Source organism: Geotrypetes seraphini, chromosome 7 (genome assembly GCF_902459505.1).
Source record: "Geotrypetes seraphini chromosome 7, aGeoSer1.1, whole genome shotgun sequence".
Lineage (NCBI taxonomy): Eukaryota > Metazoa > Chordata > Amphibia > Gymnophiona > Dermophiidae > Geotrypetes > Geotrypetes seraphini.
The window spans coordinates 44,990,651-45,007,363 of NC_047090.1; the positions used below are offsets into that span (position 1 = coordinate 44,990,651).

Genomic DNA, 16,713 nt, shown 5'->3' on the forward strand with positions numbered 1-16,713 from the left:
AAAGATCACCTGTGGACTCTAGCTTATGGAACGCCCTTCTACATTACCTTAGGAAAGAAGATAACCTAAGCAACTTTAAATCCACCTGTGATCTTTAGTAGTGGAGTTTTTTGCCAAGACTGGCTAAAAAACTCATTGGATTGCCGTCCGTATATTGTTGATGGTTGAGGCTTTTTCTCCACTGATTATAAATTGTTTTTCATATGGTATTTCCACCATTTGGCTAATAACATTTTTGTTAACACACTACACTAAAGTTCCCTAATGGGAAATAATTAGACAAAATAATATGAATCAAACAATTCCCACATATGAACTGAGTTCCACGAAACGCTGGCCACGTTGGTACTTTCTTGATACATAAGCACTGTCTGAAGTTAAGTAATCTTTCAGTAACAACCTTTCAGTAACAGCCTAATGAAACAGAAATTTTTAAGAATGTTTTTCGCTGATTGGTAATGAAATTATCTGACTATTAGAAACTTTTCAGTTATGTCTCAATCATATGAAATAGTGCAGATAAACCTAAATAATTTGTAGAGCAGGTTATTAATATACATAAATATATACAAATAAGTAAAATGTATAGTAAGCCAAAAAAATGATAGCATGAGCTTTTAGAAAATTTATTATTTAATAAAATAGGCTAAAATAAGTTGTTTAAATCAAAGAGTTAAAGGAACATAGCCGATGATTGGAACAAAGGAGCAGAGCAACTACGCTGATAAGCCCAGTCTGTGAATACGACTGCGTAGGCTCCAGTACTGAGGCCTCTTCCTGTATAGAAAATATACACTTTGAATTAGTAATATAGTGCACTCTTTCATATATGTGGCAATTGTTTGATTCATATTATTTTAATAACATTTTTGATCATATATTGAAGTTATTTTGTTATTACAATTAGTAATCTTGAGAGACATTTAAATACCTATGTAATGTAAATGCGCATGAGTCGAGTCTCTTTAATTTGAAAGGAAACTCTGCAATGAGAGGGCATAGGATGAAGTTAAGAGGTGATAGGCTCCGGAGTAATCTAAGGAAATACTTTTTTACAGAAAGGGTGGTAGATGAATGGAACAGTCTCCCAGAAGAGGTGGTGGAGACAGAGACTGTGTCTGAATTCAAAAGGGTCTGGGATAAGCACTTGGGATCTCTCGGAGAGAGAAAGAAATAATGGTTACTGCGGATGGGCAGACTAGATGTGCCATTTGGTCTTTATCTGCCATCATGTTTCTATGTAATAACACTCAATATATGAAAGACCCCAAACACACCTATGCACACACTCACGAGTATCCTTCAACACATGCACCCCTTATCACATTGGCAACAGACATTCATCTCCCAAAATTACCCTTCCCAAAGAACAACGCTATACCCGTGTTTCATCAGAGCACAGAAACAATCAGGAAGAGAAACTCCAATACGCCTAACAAGAGGAACCAAAAGGAGTTAGCAGGTCAAACAGTGAATGGGTTTATTAATAGCCATCCCACACGATATAGGAATGTCAACATCCTGCCTTGTGGGGATGTGAGAACTTGACTCCTGTTAACGATCTCAATCACTGCCCAAGTTTTACACACATGTGCAGCGCAATGCCATATGGCAGGGCAGCCCCATTATGGGGACCAAGGCAGACTGCAAGCAGAAACAGAAGCTTACCCCAATACGCCGCCCCACAGTCATCCAAAGTAAGTCCCCCCCAGGGACCGCAACACTGTGCGAATCCATGCAGCTAAAAGACATCCAACCATTCACACCTCATGCAGTGTAATACCAGACCATCCCACAGTCACACTGATCCTATAGCCCACCCCCGCTGCCACCCAAGATCATCCCCACTGGTAATTCTAAAATCAACTCCAAATCCCATGAGTTCCAGATCACATGAAAATACTTTTAAACACAAATAGGAGGAAATATTTTTTTACTCAAAGAATAGTTAAGCTCTGGAACTCAATTGCCAGAGGATGTGGTAACAGCAGTTAGCATATCTAGGTTTAAAAAAGATTTGGAAAAGTCCACAGTCTGCTATTGAAATAAACATGAGGGAAGCCACTGCTGGCCTTGGGATCGGTAGTATGATTTAGTAGATAATTGTTTTTGAGTGAATTAGTGATATATGAAGGTGTTGTTCATTGATGTAGAAACATGATGGCAGATAAAGGCCAAATTCCAATCCACAGTAACAATTATCTCTTCCTCACTCTAAGAGATCCTATGTACCTATCCCAGGCTTTCTTTAATTCAGATAGTCTGTCTCCACCACCTATTCCGGGAGACTATTCCAAGCATCTACCACCCTTTCTGTAAAAAAGTATTTCCTTAGATTACTCCTGAGACTATAATCTCTTAACTTCATCCTATGCCCTTTCATTCCAGAGCTTCCTTTCAAATGAAAGAGACATGACTCATGCGCATTTACATTACATAGGTATTTAAATGTCTCTCAAGATTACTAATTGTAATAACAAAATAACTTTCTGGCAATACAGTGAGGTAGTTTCAAGAAATTTCAAGATGTTTGGGAGCCATTAACAAAGTATTGTACTGATTAGATGAAATTTTCTTTTCCCTTAAATTTACAAGTTCAATTGTGAGGGAAGGGGGGGGGAATTTTATAGTTATGTATTGTATAAGTATTGATTATTTGATAGGTAAGGGGGGGAAGGGTGGGAGTTAAGTATCACTGATGATTATTAAGTGATATAGATATTGTTAATTTGTTTGGACATTTTATCACACTTATTGTAAGTTTGAAAATGAATAAAGAATTTAAAAAGAAAAAAAAGAAATGACTTATGCACATTTATATCACGTAGGTATTTAAACGTCTCTATCATATCTCCCCTCTCCCTCCTTTCTTCCAAAGTATACAGATTGAGATATTTAAGTCTGTACCCTTATGATGAAGACCACGCACCATTTTAGTAGCCTTCCTCTGGATCGACTCCATCCTTTTTATATCTTTTTGAAGGTGCGGCATCCAGAATTGTACACAATACATCAGTACCTCTTTTTTTTCTACTGGCATAACTCTCCCTAATCACCGTAGCATCTTTCTAGCTTTCGCTGTCACTTTTTCAACCTGTTTGGCCACCTTAAGATTATCACATACAATCGCACCCAAGTTCTGTCGTTCTGTCGTGCACATAAGTTCTTCAACCCCTAAACTGTACCGTTCCCTTATTTTTTTGCAGCCCAAATGCATGACCTTACATTTCTTAGCATTAAATTTTAACTGCCAAATTGCAGACCATTCTTCAAGCTTCACCAGGTGTTTCTTCATATTATTCACCATATATCCGGGGAGTCTATTCTATTGCAGATTTTGGTATCATCCGCAAAGAGGCAAATCTTACCTGGCAGCCCTTCAGCAATATCGTTTATAAAAATGCTAAAAAGTACTGGCCCAAGAACAGAACCTTGAGGCACACTACTGGTAACATCCTTTTCCTCAGAGTGATCTTCATTGCCCTCTGTTCCACTCAACCAGTTCTTGACCCAGCCTGTCAGTTTGAGACCCATCCCTAGGGCACTCAGCTTATTTATTAAACATCTATGTGGAACTTTCAAAGGCTTTGCTAAAATCTAAATACACCACATCTAATGTACTCCCTCTATCCAATTCTCTGGTCACCCAGTCAAAGACAGTTATAGAATATGACCTTAAGTGTTTGTGTGTGTTTATATTTGGGTACAGAATTAATTATTTTAGTAAATAATTTGTGTGGTTCTTTTCTTCTCCCCATAATATGGGCTAAGCCACCTATGTCCTTGAATATAACTTTTTCGTTTGTTATATTACAGTTGTTAAGGTGTATTTTCTTGAATTCTATGTTTGTAGAATTATTATATAAAATTCTAAATTAAATAAAACCTATTTAACTGTTACAGCCTCGAGGGCCACAACTCAGTTGGGTTTTCAAGATGTCCACAGTGAATATGCATGAGATTGATTTCCATGTGCTGCTTCCATTGTATGTAAACAGATCTTATACATTTTCATTGTGGACATCTTGAAAACCCAATTGTTACGGCCTATCTCTGGTCTAGAGCATTGGCAACTTCCTCCGCTTGTCCCAGCAGTGTGAGCCTCTGCAAAGATTGCAAAAACCCCTGTTCTTCCCGGTTTGAATACAGAGCAGAAAGTGCCTGACATGTTTCAATACAGAGTATCTGCCTCAGGCAAATTGAAAAAACATTCTGTCAGGACTCATGGGTGGGGCCTTAGGTGCCAATCAGGACCTTAGGACCCTCCCAGTGCATCCCAGGATGCACTGGGAAGGGGAAGGCCCAACATTTTGAAGAGGCAGACCTGTCAGCAGGAGGGAGTGGGCATCCTTCCTGCTGGTCTTCATTGTTTTTAATGGACACAGATGCTGTGTGTGTGTTATACTCACATCTGTGCCCATTAAAGAAAAGCTGCTCTTTCTGCTCTGAACAGGTGAGCAGCAGGGGAAGCTCCGAAGCCACCGGCGACTTTGGAGAGTCCTGCAGCTTAGTTGATTGTGGCAGGGAGAGCAGCTTGACAGGAGGGAGGAACTGTGCCTAGTCAACCTTTTATCGATGATTCTCTGTACAAATAGCATGTATATAGTTTGCATGCTATTGTGCTGAGCGACACAAGTAAAAGAAAAATCATGGTGTTGGAGCTTTTTGCATCCGGGCCTATGATCCCACCTAGGAAATCATAAGAATTGCCACTGCTGGGTCAGACCAGTGGTCCATCATGCCCAGCAGCCCACTCACACGGTGGCCCTTTGGTCAAAGACCAGCGCCCTAACTGAGACTAGCCCTACCGGTTCAGCAGGAACTTGTCTAACTTTGTCTTGAATCCCTGGAGGGTGTTTTCCCCTATGACAGACTCCGGAAGAGCGTTCCAGTTTTCTACCACTCTCTGGGTGAAGAAGAACTTCCTAATGTTTGTACGGAATCTATCCTCTTTCAGTTTTAGAGAGTGCCCTCTCATTCTCCCTACCTTGGAGAACAGCCTGTTTCTATCTACTAAATCTATCCCCTTCAGTACCTTGAATGTTTCGATTATGTCCCCTCTCAATCTCGGTTTGAGGGAGAAAAGGCCCAGTTTCTCTAATCTTTCACTGTATGGCAACTCCTCCAGCCCCTTAACCATCTTAGTCACTCTTCTCTGGACCCTTTCGAGTAATACAGTGTCCTCCTTCATGTATGGCGACCAGTGCTGGACGCAGTACTCCAGGTGAGGGCACACCATGGCCCAGTACAGCAGCATGATATCCTTCTCAGATCTGTTCGTTATCCCCTTCTTTATCATTCCTTTCAGAATGTGTAGGATTTTTTCAACCGATGAGCACAAAAGACAAGCCGCCATACTTACAGAAAGATTGTTTAAACAGGGTTACTCCTCTTTGGTCCTACACCAGTTTCTTTCTTTTTTTTTTTAAGGGCACTGTATACTAATCTGGAATTGATGTTAAACTCATAGCAGAATTCCAAACAAGATAAGAGAGTATGTATTTTAACCTACTCGGACAAATGACTGGTATAGCTGCAAGCATCCGACATCACTGGCACATCCTTCAATTAAATGAAGCTTTCAGACAGAACCATGCATCGAATATTCTTGTCCACATAATTAAGCAGATCATATTGTTCACTAAATTTTTCTTTGAAGAACAAACTAAGGTCACTGAGGGCATCATGGTTCAAGTTTTTCTTGTGATGTGTTGTTTAACTATTATGGATTCAACATAGACAAATCCTATCAATGGGAAAATGTGTTAAACATATTACAAACTGCTTATCAGATTGGGTAGTTTATGTTATCATCTGACCATGTCGGAAAATTTACATGGGTCTAACTATCAGACAAGTTAGAAGGCATCTCATAGAACATCAGACATATAAATAAAGGACGTATAAAAATACTTTCTAGAAAGCTTTAATTAATAGTATGGACAATGGTGTGGTACAGACCTCCAATAAACAGTCACAAAATCAAGCTTCCTTCCCTTTACAAAAATTCATTTTATCATTGAATCGATAGACAATTGACATCCTTCATTTGGAACAATAAAACCCCCAGAATCTTCATACATGATGTGTTTCAGTCCAGCAATGATCTCTAAATGTCCACCAGACTTGGCCAGATAAGTAAATGTATATAGCATCTTACATTGGATTGTTTTAAGTCCACTGAAAGAAAGAAAAAAAATGAATAAAAGTAAATAAGGGGAGATTTTTAGCCAATGATTGAGAGTATTGATAACCAATTAAAAAATGTTTTTGTAGTGTTATCATGATGATGTCTTTCCTACTCCATATGTTGCTATAATATCTACAGTATATCAGAAGAGATTTGGTGGATATAATGAGAATGTTGGGGTCTATTAAGTAAATAGAATAAATTTATGAAGTGTTTTGTTCAGTGAGTTTATTTTTAGACATAGATGAGTTCTACACTAGAGAATGACACGAGGGTAGTTGGGAAAAGAAAGGGAGAGATGGTGGACCCTGGGGTGGTAGGGAAGGAGGGAGAGTTGCTGGATGAAAGGGTAGTTAAGAAAAGGTGGATCTGTGGAGGAAGATGAAAAAAAGGAAAGATGCCAGACATCCTGGGGAGGAAAAGGAAACGGAAGGGGAGGACAGAGATGGCAGATGGATGTTTAGCCCGGAGAAAGAAGAAAGGAGACTCTGGCAAGCAAGTTATCAGAAGACAATCAGAGCCTGGGACAAACAAGGTTTGAATAATGACCAGACAACAAAAGGTAGAAAAATTAATTTTATTTTCTGTTTTGTGATTACAATATGTCAGATTTGAAACATGTATTCTGCCAGAGCTGGTGTTAGACCGCAAAATTGAGCTAAGATTTAACAGAGAGAGGAAAAGTCTTTTTTGTTTGTTTATTTTGTTTATACCACAGCGCCAGTGTGGTTAGGAGAAGGCAAAGGGGATGAAAAAGCTATAAAATAAACCCACCAGGATATTTGGGGGGGAAAAAAAACAACACCACCCAATTGGGCAGGAAAATCGAATTGAAAAATCAATTCAATAGGCTGAATCAAATTAAAATTTTTTTTCCTGAATCAGGCAGCACTAGTGCCAGCCAATAGGACCACCTGTTAATCAGTTTCTCTATCTCCACCTACTGGTAGATGTGTGCTTTCCCACTAGTCTCTGGATTCATCTGCTGCATCTAAAGGAAAGAAAATTAACAGGTAAGTACATAATTTTTCTTTGGGTTACACACAATGACTTTCTTGTGTTATATGCATCCTATTATTATATTTTAAGTATAATAAAAATGTCTTAAGGGTACAGGGTCCTATGTCAGGTTCAGATGAACCTGTATGCTGTTATTACAAAATCTATATATTTCAACATTTTTGTAATTTGAGCCAAGTCAAATTTTCAGATTAGCACCAAGCAAAAATGGAGGATGTCAAAAGTGTCAAAGCAGCTCATGATTGGTGTAGCCTGATGACTTTAGTACCAGGAAGAGGCGGTCGGAAAATAGTGAAAATGATTTTTAGCACCTGACAGTGCCCCAGTTGCCCTCTCCTGTCTTCGATCAGCTCCTAAACCACATTTGAGATTTTTCAAAATTTGCAGGTGTTCCTGGAACAGAACCCCCACGAATTTTGGGGGAGTACTGTATCTCATTAGAGGTTTCCATGGTAATCCACAACAGCTCTTTAGAACTAGTAGTTTTAAAAGACTAGGGCTCTGTAGAGGGTCTAATGGTCAACTGACCAATTGAATTGCTAGTCTGCTTGGAAATATTCTGGCCTGTTTTCTAAATACATATATTTCATTGACTAAAAAGTTCAATTTTATACTAAAAACGTATGAATAATTTTAGTTACAGACATTAGCAGCTGACATGAAATAGTACTCATGAATAAAATGGACATCAAGGAGTAATAGAGAAAGCTTAACGTAAAGCATTTCCTTTCAATAAAAAATGGAAATTGTAACCAAATCCTGTCTGTGCATTTGAACTGCTTTCTCCCTCTTTGAAATTGATTTCATCAGTGCATCTGGCTTCAATTTTAACTCTTCCACCAACGGTCTGATTTTCCAGTAATTGGATTCTGACAAGGAAAAGGAGTTTAATGAAATTTTGTTTGACTCTGAAGTGAAGGAAGGTAAAAAAAAAAAAAATGGCCCTGTCTTTTTAAATTAAAGGAAATTAATAGCGGTTGGTATTAGTATTTGTCTTATGGTAAGCAGTGCTATCTTCTACAAGGAGCAATATTTCCCTGTTACATTAGAGCTAGTGGAAATCTTTTGCTTGTGACTACATGCCCTCCTTGCTAAAAAAAAAAAGAAAAGTAAGGAGAACATCAGTCAGTCAGTCATGATTTTGCCAGGTGTTAATAATGTAAAGGTACTCAGATGAACCAAAATGCAGTGCAAATAGATTCTGACCAATCTTTTCCACGTTTTTCATCATGTAGTTTTGGAGCTACAGAAGGAAAAGGTCTTCCATGTCACTGTTCATTGTTTCAAAATATTTTAATCTAGGGTTCAGTGTAATATGAGCTGGTTTTTTTTTTTTAGTAGAATTAACATGACAGAGCGCTAACATTAGGAAATAGAGTTCAGAAAGGGTATGAAATATCAGACAAACAAGAGGCAGATGAGATGTCCGAAAACAACCAAACAGTTACTTTATTAAAGCCAATAATCAAATCTTGTAAAAGTCTGTGGTTTGATGTCTATCACATATGCCAAGTCTTTCTATGAAAGTCACAAATCTGTAAGTATGAACTTACCTTTATAAAGACAGGTGTTCTGAGTTGTTCCAACTAGGTTTCCAGTTTCGGCACCCAAGGGTGCCTTCTTCAGGGATTTGTGAGAACACTGACAAAAGAAGGATATAGTTCTTAAAATAAAATTTTTGTAAACATAACAATATATTAAAATAGACTGACCAGCAAAGACATGCACATACGAAGAACATGTATAATGTGAAGTACAATCAGTCTAGTAATGCACAAATTTATGTATACTTTTCAAGGGAAGTATAACCATAACAATGAAAGTAGAGACAGCTTTAACTGTTTAGCTATCCTCCAAACAACCCTTGTAGCAGTTTTCCAGATCCTCAGCAGCACCAGTTAAGGCTCAATACATCTCATTGCCCTAAGCTTTATGTGTCTATTCGTCACTGGATCTGTAGTTTAAACTCATGCATGGTTTGTAAAATCGTGTATAATGCGTGCGTTATATGCGTGAAAATACGGTACTTATAACAAAAAATAAAGAAAATTAATGAAAACGGAAAATAGTCGTAAAATTATGCTCTTGAAATGAGTTTAAACTACAGATGCAGTGACGAATAGACATACGTTATACGTGTGAGCGCGTTTTACAATTTTTTTTTTACATTCTGATCCGGCATTCCCCCTGCGAACCGGCATCCTCCCCCCTACTTGCGTCACCCCCCCTCCCCCACGATCCTACATGCCCCCCAGCACCGCAAATACAACTCTTACCCGATTGGGCACCAGCACCAATGCACAGCATGTGCCAGTGCCAGTGCCCGAAGATCCTCCCTCGTTGGTTTGGGCTGGGCTGGGCTGGGCTGGGCCGGGCGGTACGAGAGAGATCCTCCTTCTTCCTCTGCCGGACTGGACTAGGCTTTGAGTATTTGCGCATGCTTAAAGCCTTCTAGTCTCGCTCTCCAGAAGGCTTTGAGCATGCGCAAATGCTCAAAGCCTAGTCCAGCCCGGCAGAGGAAGAAGGAGGATCTCTCTCGCACCACCCGGCCCAGCCCAGCCCAGCCCAAACCAACGAGGGAGGATCTTCGGGCACTGGCACATACTGTGCATTGGTGCTGGTGCCGGTGCCCAATTGGGTAAGAGTTGTATTTGCGGTGCTGGGGGGATGTAGGATTGCGGGGGGGGGGCGACGCGAGCGGGGGGGGGGGAATGCCGGATCAGATTATCTCGGATCAGAGGGGGAGGAGGGGTGACGCGAGCGGGGTGGAGGATGCCGGTTCGCAGGGGGAATGCCGGATCAGATTATCTCGGATCAGAGGGGGGGGGGGGTGACGCGAGCGGGGGGGAGGGTGCCGGTTCGGAGTAGGCGGGAGGAGGTTTTAGCATGTGCGGTATACGCGTGTGTGCGCTATATTAACATTTTATTACATAAATTTGTGTTCCCCGCGTGGTATACCCGTGTGCGCGTTTTACACGGGTGCGCAGTATATGAGTGAAAATACGGTAAGTGCTTAACAAATACTTAGCTTAGAGTTTAGTGGTCTCTGGCTAGGGATTCTGGTGCTGACATGTTTCGCATGAACAGCTTTTTCAAGGCTTGACCCCCTAGAAAAATAAAACCTATTTGTATCGATATGCTGTGAATTTAATGAACAGAGTTGTCATTTTAACTTTATTCAAATCACAACTCTCCTTTTTAACCCTACCTAACAAGTGAACCACCTGTATCTGTGACCACTCAATCCTCAGAAACGGCGGTGGCGTTTTTACTTTGATTTTAAATAAGGCAGGTTGCCCGATCAACTGAGACAAACGTCATCACGTTGCTCAGAGTTTCTTGGACCCACCCACCAACAATATGATTGGATTAGACCAATAGCATTCAAAAATCCCTTCCCCAGGTACCGTGCTAGAGCACAGATGCCCACTCAAGCTCTGCATTTAATCCATAAGGTGACACTGTATTCAGCAAGTATCTGTAGCCCTGCGAAACGCAGGCTGCATCAGATTGAATAAATGAAGTAGTTGTGGTGGTAAAGCTCTGGCAGCATCTAAAATGCAGAAGGCTACAAGATAAATGAAATACCAATATAGCCAAAAGCAGTAAATGATAGTATTTGGAGAAAAGTTTTGTTTGGAAAGTGACTCTGATTCTGTGCAAGGCAACTTGTGGAAATAATTGTGTGTTAATTACACCACCTGAGATAATTCTGTTTTTTTATTTAAAAAAAACAAAACATTTTTGCAGAAAAAGATTAGATTTAAATGAAATGAATAATATAATATTAAATAAATTGAAGTATTTTTATAACTAAGTAGGTGGTAGGGTGGAACTCGGGCCGATGAGGTGAACATGAGCTTTTGAACTTCGGTTCAAAAAAAGACAAGTAGTGGTTAAAATTAACTCAATAAGTCTGAGGCCCCTACTCCGGTAAAGATCTTAATTGTATACATTTTTTTTTCCACTAAGCTGTTTTGTATTGCATGTGGTATTTTTGGATTTTGGTATATAATACTTAGAACCACAAATTTTTATTTGATTTTTATATAAAAATACATCCATAATTTGAAATACTAACATAAATAATAAGAAATCTATATATATTGTATGTTTGAATATATATATATATATTTTTTTATTAGAAGTTTAATAATTAACAATATCAAATGATACCAAAGAAAAAAGATACTCTCACAAAGTTACAAATTTATACAAAAACATAAATAATCTTTTTCAAGCCCACAATTTGGGGAGTCATACAATTTAACAACCACATTTAATAAAGGAAAATAAAGAAATTGGTTCGATTCATATTAAATGAATCCCAACCTTTCCTTATTTCATAGGGGACTCTAACATCCTATCATTTTCTCAGTATTGAATCTGAAAAATAAAAAAAAAGAAGAAGAAAATAAAAAAAAAAAGAAAATAAGACTCACTTCTGTTCTCGAACTACCAAAAATTGTTGCAGTTGAATGGGATCCCAAAATATGTATTCAGTGTCTTGCACCTTGACAAGACACTTACATGGAAATTTTAAATAAAAAGATGCTTCAAGAGCTAAAACTCTTGTTTTTAATTTCAAGAATTCTTTCCTCCTGAGTTGTGTAACTCTTGAGACATCAGGGAAAATTCTAACTAGATCTCCACAAAATTTTGTCAATCTATTTTTAAAATAAAGTTTAATTACCAACATTTTATCTATCTCACTCATGCAGGTTATTACCATGGTGGACCGACTCTGGATAACATCCTGAGTATCTTCCAAAAACTCCGTCAAATTAATATCATCTGTTACCAGGTAGAGAGTTGCGCGGGGACAGAAATCCCACCCGTCCCCACCAAAGTCCCACCCGTCCCCGTGAGGGTGTTTAAGCTCTCCCTCCCCTCCGACATCAGTGCTGACGTCGGGAAGACTTCAGTTCAGCTCTGTGCTGCAAGCAGAGCAGGTAGGGAGAAGAAGAGCTGCGCGACTGAGTACATCCAGCCCCGCAGGAACTCCGCGACCCTCGGAGGCGTCCCCACAGGATCCCCGTGACCCTAGGGGACGTCCCCACGGGATTCCCGCTACCCTAGGGGGCGTCCCCACGGGATCCCCGTGACCCAAAGGGGGAACCCAAGGGATGCCCGCGGGTCCTGCGGGATTCCCGTCATCCCCGTTCCCGTGCAGATCTCTATTACCAGGTGGTCCACATCATGGTTGGATTGTATTTTCTTCTGTGGAATATAATAACAATTACTTATTGGGAATTTTTCCGCATTAGGTAATCCCAGTATTTCTTTAAAATATTTCCTTAACAATATTTCCGAAGATAATAGATGAGTCACTGGGAAATTAACCAAGCGGAGATTCCTCATTCTAAACATGTTTTCTAACATTTCCATTTTAGAATGTAATACAGTCGAATCCTTAACCGCAGGTACTGAGACAGCCTGCAACGTATTACTTTGATTTTCGACCATACCTAATCTTTTATCCAGACAACTTAAATTAGAATCCACATTCTCAAACTTTTGTGTCACCAAGTGTGAATAGTCCTTTTTGAAATTGCTTCCATAGCTTTTCAGTGATTTTGGTTACTCTGGCATGTTAGTTGGACCGAGCTTTGGTTTTATCTCAGACCTGTCATTTGTGAACATATACGCCACAGGATTGGTTCCTTTTTTAGTGACCCCTGATGCAGGTGTTCCTCAGATGCCGAAACACAGTGCTGTGTTGGGTCCAAAGCTTCTACTTGTGTCCTTTTATGAAATAAACAAGTTGGTTTTACATCAGTGTTCTTCAGTAGAGTGCTCATTGTCCTTTCCCACTTCCTTTTGTGCTGTTTTATACCCGTGGGTTCTCTGTCCTGTTGGACTTTTTGGTGTTTACCTAACTAGTATAACCAGGTATTTTTTATAAACAAGAACAACCACAGCAGGAGAGTTTAAAGATGACCAATTTAAACTAAACTAAATATTAAGCTTATATACAGCATCTTCTCCATGAAGAAAGAGTTTGGCACAGTTTACAAAAATTTTAAAAAAAGGAAAATATAATAAATCAAATCATACTGTGTATAAACTAACAATAGAATAACAAGAAACAAGCCTGGTCCATATTCAGTTCAAAATGGCTGCCTGGTATGTAAAGTCGACTCCGTTTAAGTGCACGGCCTTCGGACCGGGTCGCCACGTGCGCTTAAACAGAGTATGAGGGGGGGGGAAGCTGTAGTTAAGCCGGCTCAGTTTAAATATGACGTGGGCTGCTGGAGTCTAAAGTACAGGAAAGCTATGCCCTACAGCTTGAGTGGAAGCAGAGCACTCAATTTCCCAGCTGTCCTAATGCTGTGCGAAGCCTAGCCATTGTGGCCAATCTGTTCTGCCAACTGGCTTTCCTCCCAGTCAGAACGTGATTGCATTTAACCGAAGTGAAGGTAACGTGAAAGAATAGAGGTGGGACCTATGACATCAGTGCGCATAAGCGGATTGTGTGCTTATCCAAATTGCAAACATCCAGAGTTTATGTCCATTGACTTTAAGGTAAAAAAAAAAACAGGACCCTGGTGATAGGGTGTGGATTACCAAAGCGTGCACTTAACCAACGTGCACTTAGGTAGAGTTGACTGTATTGTGATAAAAATCTTATTTGCACCAGTTCATTTTTGGCATTTAAATGTGACCACAGTTTGATTGTCATGTTAGCACAATCAGAGTTGCCTTTTGTCAGCACTTCAATCTCCCTTGCCTAGTGAAGGATATTCAGCATATGATAAAAAGTTTTTTTCAGTGAAGGATATTGAGCATATGATAAATGTTGTGCTTCTGCTGATGCTCTACTGAGCATGTGATCTAATCTAATCTTCGGTTTGTATAGCAGGTCATCTCCCACTGGAGCTCGACTCAGTTCACATATAATTAAGACTAGAGTACATTGAGAAAGAAGCAAGAGGGAAGGAGAATTATAGTATTATCATTTCGTTGAGACTGCGATTAAACCATCTAAGGATTGCGAGAGCAACAAAGTTTTCAGGGTCTTGCGAAATAGTTGCAGCTGGCCTATAATCCTAATGTGATGGATATGTTCAGTGGCTGGTATTAGTCATCATTTGAAATATACCACATTCACATGTCTTCGTATGTGGGATGTACTAAAAATCTAATGAGACATGTATGAGAGCACTGTACTCCTATGGTACATCATTGTCTTTTCACGGTAACATCAGTTTAACAATTTACATTGAACTATTTTACAGACGTTTCTTTTTAGGTGCATTTGGCCCAGCAAGTATGAATGCCTCTGTCATAAGTGAGCTTTATCCTTTGAGTGCTTTATGTACCAAAATCTCGGATTTGTCCATTTATCGATAGCCATTTTGAATTGCTAGGATTTGGGCAAGCCATTCAATTTGTTTTCCAAAATTATTTGTAGTGTTTGGGATTCATTTCAAAGTTGTATTTTAAGGAAAAAATATTTTATGCTCTGATAAGCTCCTTCTTCCTCTCACCCAGGTAAGGGCTACATATTGCTTGTTTCTTCTTTGTCTTTATGCCACTGCTTTCTTTCATATGCTGCTGTTGTCGACTCGCTGCTTGTTAAATTACGATAACCTCAACTGCTGTCATTGGAACACTGGTAAAAAAAAGATGTTTCTGTAGAAAATAGGATGTGACCATGCAGTAGCTAAGTTGCAAATATGTTATTCTACATATAGGTTTGGAATGTTATAATTTCCTATGCTTATGGCACTGATTGAATGAACTGTAAGGATTATTGTAGTCATGATTAGAGATCCATTAGCAAAACATTTCCCTGGTCATTTTGAAGCATTTCGGAAAACTGACTTATGTACAATGAAAGCTTTTACTAATCATGGCAAAGCCTTCCAGCCATGTTGCACATCTAATGTCCTAATCTCTCTCATGTTCATTACATTCTTCTGGCAAAGACTAATGTTCACATGTGATGCTGTGACTCTCTAATCAACTGTAACTCTTGATCATGCTTCCTCTTGGCTTTCAATGCTCATCTGCATGTCCTATGGCACAAATCGCTGTTTGCTTTTGGAAGAACAGTCTTACACTTGCATGGCTTTGCATCTTACTGCTGTGAAGAAGCCAAATGTGAAAGACAAAACATCAGGAAAAGGAAGGCTTTTTGGACAACTGAATTCTAAAATTCTGGTTCAAGGAAGATTAAAAAAAAAAAATACAATGTTTGGAAAATGAAGACTGCAATTCAGAATTTAAAATTAAAATTGAAGACTGTTTACCAAGCTTTGCTCTTCCGGTATAAAACTTTAATTAGATTTTTCAATGTTAACAGCAAAGGAAAGATTATTTCTCTTCCTACGTTTGAGAAATTATTGGCAAGGAAATACCACTTTGAATCTCTTTCTCTCTCTTTGAAATATTTGGAATGGACTTAGAGAATTAAAATTAAAACAAATTTTCTGGGCTTTGAGAACGGAGTTGATTTCCTGGTGTTTTTAAACAATGTGCCCATTCTTCTTTCCTTGTCTCCTCACTCATCTGTATGTGCTCAATTTGAAGCACATTTCTCTACTTTCCTTATACCTCCTGCCATTCCGTCCTCTCTTCCTTTTTACGAAGATCTTAACCTGGAGTAGCAGCCTCCAAAAGGAGAGAATGTGTTCAATTGCCTTTTGTCTCCATCGGCCTACTTTATGAAGTCTTCCATCCTTTTCTAGGACGTTATGCGCCAGCGGGATGACCGAATTGAAGAACTTGAAGAAGCACTGAGAGAGAGTGTGCAGATTACAGCTGAGCGGGAAATGGTGCTTGCACACGAGGAATCTGCCAGATCCAATGCTGAGAAACAGGTCTGCCATTTTATAAAGTTATTGATGAAGCTGCAGCCTGGCCATCTAAGCAATGGTGCTCAAGAAATCTGTATAGTTTTAATTAGTGGTTTGTTGGGGCTGTTTTTATCGACAGATTTAGATTTCTTTGCAATTTCCAGATAAAATTTGAATGTGTTATGACTCGCTTGGATTTCTTATGAGGTTGAAATGAATCATAACCACTTTTAGATAAGATACTACTTTATGTACATGTTATAAATTTGTCATAGTACCAGAGTCAAAACTTGTGTATCTGACAATATCCTAATGCAAATATGAAATCCCAATTTGGCCATAAAAGAAAAATATTGGCCCCTCTAGAGGAAATTACAGTATTTCTATTTGCTTTTTATTTGCAGCAGTATTAGCTACACTTCTATCTTAACAGTACAGTACTCCCCCGATATTCGCGGGGGTTCCGTTCCAGGAAAAACCACGAATACCTTTTTTCATGGGGGAGACTGGACAGGGCGGCGGGAGAGGCAGGAGAGAGCAGCCGGAGCGCCGGCGAGTGCAGGAAACCACTCGCTGTATGCTCCGACCGCCTCTACCTGCACTAAGTTGGGCCTTACCAATCAGGAGCTGCGTGTCAAAGCAGCTCCTGATTGGATAAGGCCCGACTTAGTGCAGGAAGAGGCGGTCAGAGCATACAGCGAG

General features: G+C 39.5%; 1 protein-coding gene across 11 annotated transcripts in view; it reads left to right on the top strand.

Moving 5' to 3' along the window:
* Window positions 1–16,713, top strand: part of ERC1 (ELKS/RAB6-interacting/CAST family member 1) — a 509,833-nt gene that overhangs the window by 207,580 nt on the left and 285,540 nt on the right. For 9 of the 11 annotated variants that reach the window (XM_033952310.1, XM_033952311.1, XM_033952312.1 and 6 more), the window contains one exon: window positions 15,904–16,035. The exons of the other annotated variants lie outside the window; for them this stretch is intronic. In XM_033952310.1, coding sequence (XP_033808201.1) covers window positions 15,904–16,035 — 132 coding nt within the window. The remainder of the gene's footprint in view (window positions 1–15,903; window positions 16,036–16,713) is intronic. 11 annotated transcript variants of the gene reach the window in all.